Here is a 13,592-nt window from a genome sequence, read left to right as displayed (position 1 = left end):
TATGTCGCACAAACAGTCCAGCTCACATCGTCCCAGAGATCTGTGGTGTCTTTCCCTTTGCTTTCCAAAAACTTTCATTCCAGTCACATATTTAGATACTTCCTCAAATGTATTTCCCCGTGGTTGTGCCATGCATTGATTTAATTACCAAAACTGGCGGGCCAGTTATGACAGACATATGATATTTTCTCGCGGGCCGGATATAATTGCCTTGAGTTTGAGTCCTGTTCAATGCAACACTGATACCTCTATTAGTACTCGGAGACGTGTTATTCTTAAAAAATACACGCATAAAGTTGCATTCAAATTTATATATTTTTATATATGGCTCTCAAGGAAATACATAAAAAAAATATTTGGCTTTTATGGCTCTCCCAGGCAAAAAGGTTCCCGACCCCTGTTCTAGCCGTTCTCCAGCATCAGCATGATGTTAACCAAATGACACTTTTCCAGCTCCGTTGGCCAGACACTCTGATACATTTTGTATAAGTAAGTCATACGCTATCAATACGCTGTTGCTGGATACTTCACAGTGAAATGAAACGTGTTCAAACCCACAGAGAGGCATTTACAGTGCAGCCAAATAAGCTTTTTGGGGCAACTTGTGAAGGATTTTGTCTTTGCCATTTTCTTCTGCCTGTGTGTGTGTTATTCCACCAGAGTGAGCCTGATGAGTGGAAAACATTGCTGCCGTGCTAACTGACTCCTGAAGATGCCAGTGGGGATCTGTTGACTTTCTGTGTAACTTCACGGACGTTTTTAATGTTGCTTGTGGAGGTTTTCTCATGTGAACACAGAGTTAATTCGGTGCACATACTTTGTATATTGTGTGTGTGTGTGTGTGTGTGTGTGTGTGTGTGTGTGTGTGTGTGTGTGTGTGTGTGTGCGCACTGGGTTCAGGCCTTCCAACTAAAATATTTTGTAATATATTGAAAAGATTTCAAGAAAATCTTGCGAATTATGACTTTAAGTCTAGCAACATGAGAGTGGAGCGGTCTCTGGCTTCTGCATTCATTAGAAGGTCATCAGAAACTCTTCCCAGTGTACATCATCTTCTTCATTTGACGAATACCACGGCCGGGTTGTCCTGTTAAAGTCTGTGAGCAGCCCTTCTTATTCTATAGACGGAATCGGAGTTTCGGGCTTCCGGTGGAATCGCAATGCATGCTGGGGTGGCAAGCCTAGAAAAGTGAGCACCAACTCTACAAGGGCCGCCATATTGGATTTCTTCTCTACGTGTTTACATTATATTTAGCTTATTCTTCAAGCGTGTTGTAAACAAACCTACTACTCTACAATGAGTTCTGAACTCCTTTCTTATGATGAGGTTCAGATGTGGAAAGTCGAAGCTTTGAAAGTATTTTGCCACAAGCGGAATTTAAAGGTTTCAGGAACAAAACTCGAGCTTATTGCCAGGGTATTTGCTGCATCAGAGATGGGCATTGAGGATCAACCAACAGCTAACGAAAGAATTTCAATCACAGAAAAAGAAAAGACTAAGCTTTTGGTTATTCTGAGTGGCGTTTCAGTGCCTGATCCCTTGACATTGCAGGATGGCTGGGTCAATGAAAACAGCATGACTTCTTGGCCACCGATATACCTCAGCGATATAACATTATTTTTAATGTCTGAACACCCAGGGAACGATGTTGAGTTTCATAAACGAACTTGTGTGTGTGTGTGTGTGTGTGTGTATCAGCTGCGAAGCCCCGCCCTTCGCAAAACAGAGCGAAGGAGAGAATGTGAATGCACAAAGTTGACAGTACAAACTGAAACGTGCACATCAATTAGATCAATAGCATCAGCGTTTAGTTTATTTAATAAAAGAGCACCTGTCAATGTGTCTCTCAAACTGTGTTTTGCACTTACAAATCTGTGCCGTTGCATTCTCACATTGGGATTAAAACTTAAAACTAAGTTTTGTCATTGATAAACGTCCTTATACTCACAAAGGTAGATTTAAATTTGCTCAGGCCCTCATTATATTGTCACAGAACAAAATCAATAAGTTTGTTCCTCTATCTAGTCTGTATTGTTCCTGCTCTAGGGAACCACTCCCGTTTCTTCCATGTTCTCTCTCCCTGCAGGGGGAGAGGCGTTCAAAGCACTAGAAATAAGTGAGGGAGGATGAGAATGAGAAAAGGAAGGAAGGAACGGAGTCTGGAGAAAAAGAGACTGCGCCATGGGGGAATAGACAAATAGAAGAGATCCGCTGGCTGCTTTGAATCCCTGCAGTCTGCCGCTCCTCCCTCTCTCTTTGACATTCATGGGGAATAGTTGAGAGTGGAGGAGCATGGGGGATTCCACTGCCAGCCAACCAACACTGAGCCTAATTAGCCGAATTAAATAGTTGCCTATAGACAGTATGTGTGGAGCGCATAATACATTAACCAAACAGAAATGACATATTTCCATCATGTTTTGAGCTACATTTGGATGGACACCTTGTTACAGGCTTAATGCACAGGTCTGACAGTGCACTGCAATCTGACTAAGATTCCAACAAGGTTCTGAGAAGCATCAACTCTGTTTTGGTGTAAATAAACCCTTAGTGCACTGAGTTAGATGTGAGATATGCTGCCGGCTCTCCAGGCTTCTTATCCCCGCTGTCTCTCTGTCTGCCCGCTGAGGACACCGGCTGAGAGCCTCACGTTCTTCACAGACAGACCACTTAATTACTTAAGTGAAAAGACAATAGCCGGCCAAAAACACAGGACCACACACACTGTCCAAAACAGTCCAAACTAAAGCACTTGCCCCTTCGGGCCAGTTAATAGTAGGCCTAGTGAAGAGTCAGCAATCAACGACAGTATAAGTCGTATGAGACATTAGCCGTGGACAAACAGAGATGCTCACTCACTCACTCACTCACTCACTCACTCACGCACTCACTCACTCACTCACTCACTCACTCACTCACTCACTCACTCACTCACTCCCTCAGCGTAGAGGTCAGATTACTGACCTGCTGCATGCACGCACATTTACAGTAACGTGGTTTCTACAATCCAAGTAAACACTAACACATTACCTGAGCAACCTGGATACTTCTGCTCGTGTACACACACTGAATGACAGAGGACGGCACTACACACACTACATGTAGATGCTGTATGTACAGAGTACACACAAGTTACAGCAGAAGAATTACAATAGTAAGTAAATATCAACTCTGTGTACAATTAAGTCAAATAAATCTGAGTTTCAGGTTAAGTGTGAAAATACAACATGTTTTTTAGTAGCGTGTCATTTTTCAGCTACCTGCCTCAAGTCCAACAATTTTGTAAGCTTAGACATAGGACTGTCCCCCTGTGAAGATGTCACCTTTCACCAGTCCATCAAAAGGAAAAGGAAAAAGACAAACAATGTCTGTGTTGTTTAAGACTGGTCTGATTCTTGAAATAAGCAGATCCATCTAATGTTCTCTAAATGTGAGGATACCAGTATGACCAGCTGTCAGACTTCTTCTTGGCTCTAAAAGCAAAACATTTAATCATTTAATGCAACAACTGCTTGACAAGATTATTTATCTTCGATAAGAAAAGTTCAATTGAATCGACGTGAAATGAGATGAGTCCTTTTTGCTGAGTGGAAGCTTGAGGGAAGAGTATTTTCTTGTCCAGGTCAGGAGGAGTGTGGGAATCAGACATGAAGTTTATAAAAGTGTTGAGATGAAGATTTGAGGGAAACGGCCCAGGGCAGTGTTTCCTTTCATCCTGCCACACTGCTTCCCTCAGTCGTTTCCATGTGCTTTTAAATCCGTTACTGGTCAGTAACTGGTTTATTCCTCATCTCTTAACCTGAAACTGGAAACTGACTTCTACAGTTACACAAATACGTCTAACAGAAAAGTAGCTGGGCATCATGTTTGATTTGTTGTGGGTGTTTCTCTCTGATGAGTAACATTTGTGTCATCAGGACCTCCCAGTCAAGCCTTTGCTGTAGAGAGTTATTTGACCTAACTGTGTGTTATGAATGGCTCTCCAGATTACCTGCAGGTAGAGAAGATATCTCCTAATGCCTCCTCAACCATCTGCCATTTTAACGTTGATGGTTTATTGTGTGCATGAAATGTTACCAGTCTGTGTGAGATACAGCCATCAGCCAAACCACATGCACGTTTATGCCAAAGTAAAGGAAAGTACTGATGATTTAAAGGCATATGTAACCATAGAGGGCTGGTGAGTGTTTACTAATCCTCTCTAATCCAAGTTATCGTGCTTCTCCTGTCTTCAAGAAAATGATAAAGATTGTCTTGGTTTGATTCTACAAATGGCCTTTGTGTGTGAGAGTCTGATTCAAAGAAGAATCCGGATTTTCTTTTCCAGTAGACTTGATAACACGTCTTATTTTGGAGGAGCCCCTGCTCAGCTCAAACTAAAGCTTGAAGATCCATCCGTGAGAATTCTAACATGCAGTATGCAGTATATCAAGACACTCAACTAAGGGCTCTTGACCTTTGTCTGCCGGTCAGACAGTGTCTTTCCAAAATAAATGTAATGAATTGTGTTCTCCTCTGTCTTTTATTTGTGTGCGTGTGCGTTTGTCAGATCCAGGATCTGGCCATCCGCTGCATCCAGAAGAACATAAAGAAGAATCGTGGTGTCAAAGGCTGGCCGTGGTGGAAGCTCTTCACCACCGTAAGACCTCTGATAGAGGTGCAGCTCAGTGAGGAGCAGATCCGTGGCAAGGATGTGAGTGTACACAGACACAGACACACACAGACACACACACACACACACACACACACACACACACACACACACACACACACACACACACACACACACAGGTGGATCTGTGAATGCTGTGGGCTTTTGAATTGTTGCCGTTTTCTTTAGAGCAGGGGTGTCAAACTCATTCACAGAGAGAGCCAAAATTAAAAACTGGGACTAGTTGAGGTCCAAATAGGGTCCACATTTATTGAACAGGATAGACCTATTGGATAAAGATATTGAACATATTTAGGTAGGCTACATTCTCCTAGTATGCACATGTGTCAGAGCCAGATGTTTGGAATCTTTTCTTAGCTGCTAGTTTAATGTTTGGGGTTCTGTGGAAACCCTCAGTGAGTGAAGGTGTGCATCAGTGAGACTCCTATGTGGGTTTTTGTTCATCTTCATCACAGAGAAAAGCTGCTCTCACAGGTATGTGCTTCCAAACATGCAGAGCATCTGAGCGGCATGAAGGAGGGTTGAGGCATCGTTTCGGGGATGAAGTTTGGAAACTGTGTAGCGCCCACAGAGTCATACTTTGCCTTGAGTGTGACACCTGTGCTTTAGAGTCATAACTATTGAACAAGTACACATGAAATAACAGGCATATTTCTGGTGGAATGTAAGACTGATAGATTCTTGAAAACTGATATAGTCATAGAAGTCAGTATCGGTGTATTTCCCCCAAAACTTTATTGAATATTTTTTCATGGAAATGCCAGAAATGTGGACCATTCTGACACAAACTTTAATCTAAATATTTAATAAATCAAAATGTATCATATTCATCAGATAGATATCAGAGGTTGTGCTGTAGGAAAACAGCCGTAATTACACCTCTACAATTAAACAAAAACTAAGAACAGTTATGAGTATAATGAGTTAAACTCCAAAACTCTGCCGCCCGTCTCCTCACCCACACCCGCTCTCGTGACCACATCACCCCGTCCTGCAGAACCCCTCCACTGGCTCCCAGTCCCCCAACGCATCCATTTTAAAATCCTCCTCACCTACAAAGCCCTCCACAACCAGGCCCCCTCCTACCTCATCGACCTGCTCCATCACCACAAAGGACCAAGCTCCGGACCTGGGGTGACGGAGCCTTCTCCATCGCCGCCCCCTCCCTCTGGAACTCACTCCCCAAACACATCTGTGACTGTACCGATCTCACCATGTTCAAATCCCAAATCAAAACCCAGCTTTTCAGATCTGCTTTTAATGTGTAATTACTTCTATGTATTTTTAATGTTGATGTCCTGTTTTTCTTAATGTATTTTTTTATGTTATATGTACATAGGTTTGAGCACCTTTTTTAAAAGCGCTCTACAAATAAAATGTATTATTATTATATGCTGATTGGTTGACTCCATCTGCTGTATCCTAACAAACGTGTGTGTATCTCATTAACATCCTCTGTCTTTCCCCTCTCAGGAAGAGATCCAGCAGCTGAAGCAGAAGCTGGAGAAGGTGGAGAAAGAGAGGAACGAGCTGAGACTCAGCAGCGACCGCCTTGAGAGCCGGGTAAACACACAGAATCACACGGACACATGTTCAGTACAGAGGAGGATTTGAGTCATGTCTGAGCATCAGCCCTGAATTCTGAGAAAGATTCACAGAATTAGCAATCTTTCTCAAAAGAGTTAGAAAAATTACTCTGTACAACAATATTACTACACATACCCATTGTAGCAAACAAACCTGAACAAATAGAAAATAAAAGGATTTGATGTAAAATATATTTAAAAAAACAACTTTAAAGAAAGTCTTTTGAAACACCCTACCAGAGAGGGAAGTGAAACACTGCTTTCCAGCCTGAGGTGCTCCTCCTTTGTCTTAAACGTTTAATTAAATCATTTTTTATTGCGTTGAAGTTATTTAAAATGTTGCTTCATTCTGAGGCTTAAATTAAATGCATAGTTGAATATCATCTGGGTTTCAGCAATTTGGAGATGTAAAGTGTCTTATTGTCAGTCCAAGGGGAAGCATTCACAAGGCAAACACAATGGAACCAAGGGCCGAACCTTGGAGAACACCTCAAAACAGATCGTCAGATGCTGTATGCCTTGGTGTTTGTATTTGCACAGATAATGCGAGTGGGTGGGTGTGGTTTATTTGTCAGGCCTATAGTTACTACTAGGGATGTCACGGTAACCTATACTTCGGCACAGAGTTGATGCCAAAATTCTGAAAACATGACGGTACTTGTTTTTAAGCCAAACCAATGTAAGTGCTACATACAGAAACAATAAAATACAAATGCTTCAAATAAGCCAAACCAATGTATGTGCAACAAAAATAAATAAGTTGATTGGCCGTGAGCAAGCTGGGGTGTATGGTTTGACCATGGCCTCGATAGGAAGGGACTGATCCATTCACAGCACGGTAGGCCAGCACCAGCGTAAAGGAGAAGCGGTGTAGTGTGGGAGAACTTGTGTAGATTAAGACCAGTCGGGCTGTTGCATTCTGGTTGAGCTTTAGAGGTCGGATGGCACATGCAGGCAGTCCAGCAAGGAGGGAGTTGCAGTAGTCAGTGAGACGACAAGAGCCTTCTGAGTCAGTAGGGGACGTATCCTCCTGATGTTGTACAGTGTGTCTGCAGGAGGGGACAGAGTAGAGAGGAAAGTGTCTGTGCCAGAGTTGGCAAGCATGAGTGAGAAGGAGTCAGATGAAGGGAGTGCCGTGAGGACAGATGAGGCAAGAGAGGAGGGAGAGAGGGAGCGAAGGTTACGGCTGGGAGAGGTACAGTATTAGGGGAGATAGGTTTGTTAGTTTGGGAGAGGGGGAGAGAGTAGGATATGAAAAAGTGATCAAAGATGTGAAGTGGGGTTACAGAGAGGTTTGAGGTAGAGCAGTTTCTCGTGAATATGAGGTCGAGGTGGTTGCCAGCTTTGTGAGTAGGAGGGGACAGACACAGGGAGAGAGTAAAAGAAGATAGGAGAGATAATAAGTCTGTTGACTTCTCTGACTGGATGTTGAAGTCACCGAGAAGTACGAGTGGAGGGCCATTTTCAGGGATGTTGGACAGGAGAATGTCCAATTACTCCAAAAACTCCCCCAAAAGACGGTGGTGTTGTGAACCTGTAAGACCTGTAATATCTACAAGAAGAGACATAAACAGGAATGGGAAATGTACACATTTGATAATGCTATATTGTGAACAACAAATCTGTCAGGAGGAGAGCTAGTTAACGTTAGCTGTCAGCAGCCGGTGAACGGAGGTTCCATAGAGTTACATTATGATGCGTTAAAGGTCTATTCAGTAAAAATTGGTATTGGGCGGAATTATAATGTTATGATGATGCGTTCAAATGTAATCTTGTAAAAAATAAATATTTTGACAAGAAACTTGAATAAATGTAGTTGCTTGAAAGAGATGTTTTCACAGCAATATAAAATAGATGGGAATTATGACTGGGGTATGTCGTTCTGATAGAAGACTTCTGTATGATGATCTCCTGTATCCTCGCTCCCCTAGATTGATTTCCGGGTCACCCGAGGAGCGGGGAGACATGATGTAAGACAAATGAGAAGCACAGCTGGTGTTAAGTTACTCTAACAAGGGAATGTAATGGTGAGAGCCATAGAGGAAAACATGTGACATCCTGAAAAGGATATACTGTGACATATTTTGCATCCATGGCAATGTCAGGGTTTTCTATAAGTCAGGGTTCTTATGTCTTTGATCCCCACACATTTCTGACAATATACATCGTGTGTGTGTGTGTGTGTGTGTGTGTGTGTGTGGAATCAGATGTCTGAGCTGTCATCAGAGCTGGCTGATGAGCGGAACACCGGGGAGTCGGCCACCCAGCTGCTGGAGAGTGAAACTTCTGAGAGACTCCGCCTGGAGAAGAACATGAAGGACCTGCAGGTAGACTCACACACACACTAAGCAGAAGACAGAACTGTAAAGTAACACAAACATGTCTGCAGAATGAGTCGTGTTGCTGCAGTTGATCTAACTCTGAAGTTTAGCGTTGATTAAAACTGTCACTCACCAGGGGACTACTGCCTCACTATGACCCCTTCATTCACTTGATGCTTTTTTCACAGCAGATTTCTATTAAGGCAAATGAAAATGGAGCTACCTGATGGAAAATAGAGATTGATAACAGTTTATAGCGATTAGCCCTTTAGCAGAAAGGTAATAGGGTTTTCAACAACACAGCCACATTCTCCGACTTCACAATGAAGTTTGGTGTTAAGGTGCATTGTAAAATGCACTTTAATGTCTGCTCATTTATATATAAATGTAACATTACTTGAATTATTGAAGAGCAGAACTGTTAGCCAGTCCTTCCTTTGCTCCTGTGGGATTGTATAGTCTATTGTAATGCTTTAAACTAAAGGGAGTATTAATGTAGTAAATGTTAATCCTAAATTTACTGAAAAGCTGTCTCGCATTTAAATATTGCTGTTTTGTCAAGACATTCAGGCAGTTATAATTGTTTTATCAGTATTAGATTACTATTACAGAATGCACTCATACGGGCCAGCAACAAATAAATCATATACCATTAACGGGAAGCCAAGGCAAAGAGCAAAGGTATCCTAATAATGCATTCGTTTTCCACGTCCTGTATGATCTTAAACACCAACTCACCAACTCCTTTTTCATGTAGAACTCAGCCACTCTCATTCATAGCTGTTCTGCATTGTAACTAATACACACACACACACACACACACACACGACTGTTTATAGCATCATGCTGTGCAGAGGTGTGTGTGTCAGAGGAGTGGTTAAACCTGCTTGTGTGTCGGTGTGCAGGTTCGACAGTGAGCTGAGTGCAGCACAGGAGGAGGTGCAGAGGGAGAGGAGCCTGAGGGAGAAGCTGGCCCGGGAGAAAGACATGCTAGCCGGAGACTCCTTCAGCCTCCGACAGCAGCTGGAGGTGTGTGCCTGGGTGGTCCAATGTGTGACCTGAACTGATGTGATGTTTTTTTTTAATCTATGTAATTACATACAGATTTGCTGTGGTGATGGTGGATTCCCATCTCTGTAGTGTCTCTTCATATTTTATGTTCATGTTCAGTGGGACCACTCAGAGATTACATTTTACAGTAGATTTATCCTTATGCATATATAAGCATCATGTACAGCAGGGGTCGGGAACCTATGGCTCTTTCGATAACGCGATATGGCTCGCAGACAATTTTGAGCTGACACTTTTTAACTTAACAAGTAATAAATAATTATACTGTGCCATTTTAAAGTAAAACATTTAGCAGCGGATTTGTTTTTAGTTCTCCCCTCTCCTTTCCTCCGCTGTGTGTGTGTGTGTGTGTGTGTGTGTGTGTGTGTGTGTGTGTGTGTAGGGGGCGGAGCCCCGCCCGTCGCAAGACTGCGCAAAGCAAGCAGTAGACCGGGGGGGGGTCAAACTCAATCACAGAGAGGGCCAACATTAAAAACTGGGACTACGTCGAGGTCCACATTTATTGAACAGGATACACATATTGGAGAAAGTACACAAAGATATAGGAACATATTTAAGTCAACTGCTAACGGATTGCTGAGCAGTTCAATTTAAATTTCTGAGCTGCAAAGTCGGCAAATGCGTTCAGTTCATCAACAGAATGCTGTCGGGAACACAGCGGTGGAGATGTTTGTCAGTGTTTGGAAACACGCAGTGACCAAAGTTTCCTTCTGCATCAGAGTCTCCCACAGGCAGCTCGGCATCATACATGTCCGTGATCACACGGCCCTGAAGCTGCAGGTTTAACAGTGAGATGCTTCGTTATGTCGCACAAACAGTCCCGCTCACATCGTCCCAGAGATCTGGGGTGTGTTTCCCTTTGCTTTCCAAAAACTTGCAGATTTCCTCACGCAACTCGAAAAATCTATTCAGCACTTTCCCTCGACTCAGCCATCGCATCGCCATGTTCAGAATGTATCTCCTCAGGAAAAGACTTAAATTGACTCTTATAAAGTTTCCTGTCTGTGTTATGGTGCTTATTACATGTTCCATCTTCATCTCCATCTTCCTGGTGTGTGATGCAGTGATACACCGTCAGCTGCATCTTCTCCCACATCCTGCCCACTAATCCGCTCTTTTCACCGCATCGCACGATCTCCATCTGTCGTCAGTCCCGTCAGTTTGTCCCGGGGCAGTTTAATTTCATTCACACATTTAGATTCTTCCTCATATGTATTTTACCGTGGTTGTGACATGAATTGATTTAATTACCAAAACCGGCGGGCCAGTTATGATCGACATATGATATTTTCTCGCGGGCCGGATATAATTGCCTTGAGTTTGACACCCGTGCAGTAAACACTGAAACGTGCACATAAATGAGATTAATAACATAAGCGTTTAGTTTATTTAATAAAAGAGCACTGTGCTATGAAACACTGATGGCACTTTTAGTACTCAGAGACGTGTTATACTTTTAAAAAATGCACGCATAAAGTTGCATTCAATTTTAATAAATATATGGCTCTCAAGGAAATACATTAAAAAAACATTTGGCTTTTATGGCTCTCCCAGCCAAAAAGGTTCCCGACCCCTGCTCTACATGATCTATTAGTGAGCTCTCACATAGCTTTGGCACACTGACATATCTCTATCTGTGTTCAAGATGAGGCAGTGCCCAAATTACAGGGAACAATCTTAAAAAATATAACATGGTGAAAAAACAGATAAATGCAAAAATGAACAACTAAGCAATTGCACATACAAAGCATACTACTGTATGAAACATAATATGACTCAAGGTTGTAGCTGTGTTTGCAATACTGGTTCACTTTCACTTTAATGTGAGTTTGACCCCTTGGTGTTTAGAAGTTATATTAAGTGAAATATTTAAATCCAACATGTCAGTTTTGACCATTTTAACATTTTATATACAACTACATGCCGTGTGTGTGTGTGTGTGTGTGTGTGTGTGCATGCGTGGCTACCTGCTGAGCTGAGTAATAACTGCTCAGCCTTCCCGCTGTATGTTCACACTGTAATTCCCCGACCGGCCCTCCTCTCTGTTCTGACTGTAACCTTCCGTCCTTCAGGACAAGGACCTGGAGGTGTGTGCAATCAACCTGAAGCTGGACCAGCTGGAGGCCGAGCAGCAGGAACTCAACTCCCAGGAATCCAAGGATGAGGCTTCGCTGGCCAAGGTCTTCTTTCTTTCTTGTGTTATTGTATTTATTGTTGTGTTTTGCATTTTTGCTATAAATCTCTTTATACTGAAACTATGTAGAGAACCTGCAGAATGCTCTCTTTCAGTGCTACAGCAGCTCAGTCACTCGAGACATCCAGTCTTTAAATACAAACCAACAACCACAAATGAAATTGTTCTCTGCCAAGTCAAGCATAAGCTCTGTTTTACAAGTATATTTTGTATATTTTTGTGCTGTATTTTATGATTCAGGTGAGGAAGCAGCTGCGCGACATGGAGGCTAAGCTGAAGGACCAAGAGGAGGAGCTGGACGAGCAGGCCGGCACCATCCAGATGTTGGAGCAGGTACTGACGGAGCACAGTGCTTCATCACAGGGAAATATTTAGCTTTGTTTGTTCGTCTTTGACCAGCGGGGGGAAGTTGTATATTTACACATCACGCAACATGATCATTCATTTGGAGTTGTGTCTGTGTCCATGTCTGTCTGCTGTTAGCTAGTGTACATTGACTTTATGGGAATTTGTTAGGAACCACTGCAGTAAGACTGAGCCCAGTGTACATATGCTGTAGAACCAAAGCAATGAGCCAGAAGAGGCTTACAGCTCAGCGGAGCTGAAGGAAACTGGCTTCATCCACTACGAGCAACAGCTTTCACTTTACACATTGCACATTTAATTCAATGGTATGATACAAAGCATTGATTATTGCAGCCTTTGTGTCTGTTTTGAACAGCTTCCACATAACTCCCTATGGCCTCTCTCTGATACCAGACTGACACACAGCCAGTGCAGTGTTCTCTCAGGGTCACACACAAACATGGTTACTTGAGTTCAAGTTTTACTAAAGTATTACAACCCTAACCAGCTCTTCATCAGTCTCTTTCTTTGAAGAAGTGTTAACTGAGAGAGGGCAGAGACCCTGTTGGTAAAATACAATGCAAACAGGTGTCTCCAACACTAATATTAATCTGATGCTATAACCTCACATGGAAAGAAGAAAATGGGCTTCTACAGGCTAATATACTACTTACTTACTTAATCTGCTGATAAGTTATATTAACATGTCTAATATTGTAAATCAATTAAAGAAATATGCCTTATGTTCTTAATTAAAAGCACAATATGTAATATTATGACGATGAAACAAGCTGAGCAAATGTTAGTAGTTGGCTCGCTGCCCCTTAATCGTGAAACTGCTTTATTTATTATTTATTACAGTTTTTTCTGGTGTTACTCACCGGGTCTGGTTGTTTTGGAGAGGAGGAGACCTCAGTGAATAAAACCTCCTGAACGTCAGACTCTTACCTGATCAGAGAAACCAGCTGAGCAAACATTAGTGGCAACTCTGCTCGCAGCCAGTCCGTGTTGTTGGTTCGGCTCCTGATAAAAACCTCCAGAATGACGAACACTAAAGGAACTGCAATGACAAACTCCCATGATCCCACGCTGCTTCACCACGACACCAAACTCCGTCTTTGATATTGTTCTATTTGACATATTGTACATTTAAAGATAGATTAGAAGATATGTTCAGAAACATAAATGTAAAAATGTGGGGGGGTTTTTCCCCTGCTTCTAGTCTTTATGCTAAGCTAGGCTAACCCAGACTCTAGCTCTGTACTGAACACACAAACATGAGATTGATATCCATCCTCTCACTCTGAAGAAAGCTTCTTTTTTTGTTGTATTCACCAGTTCTGACTGAGCTGTGGATAGTATATGGGAAAGAAGGGGAGAGCCGAGTGTATAACGTCTGTTT

At 42.4% G+C, this 13,592-nt stretch overlaps 1 protein-coding gene across 1 annotated transcript in view; it reads left to right on the top strand.

The window, feature by feature from the left end:
- Positions 1-13,592, top strand: part of LOC115017350 (unconventional myosin-XVIIIa-like) — a 90,551-nt gene that overhangs the window by 42,319 nt on the left and 34,640 nt on the right. The window contains exons 22-27 of the mRNA XM_029445696.1: positions 4,551-4,694; positions 6,147-6,236; positions 8,467-8,582; positions 9,450-9,609; positions 11,724-11,831; positions 12,086-12,178. Of these exons, the coding sequence (XP_029301556.1) occupies positions 4,551-4,694; positions 6,147-6,236; positions 8,467-8,582; positions 9,450-9,609; positions 11,724-11,831; positions 12,086-12,178 (711 nt within the window). The remainder of the gene's footprint in view (positions 1-4,550; positions 4,695-6,146; positions 6,237-8,466; positions 8,583-9,449; positions 9,610-11,723; positions 11,832-12,085; positions 12,179-13,592) is intronic.

This window comes from Cottoperca gobio, chromosome 13 (genome assembly GCF_900634415.1).
Source record: "Cottoperca gobio chromosome 13, fCotGob3.1, whole genome shotgun sequence".
Lineage (NCBI taxonomy): Eukaryota > Metazoa > Chordata > Actinopteri > Perciformes > Bovichtidae > Cottoperca > Cottoperca gobio.
The sequence above is the reverse complement of the archived record's forward strand: the minus strand, read 5'-3'. Positions and strand labels throughout refer to the sequence as shown.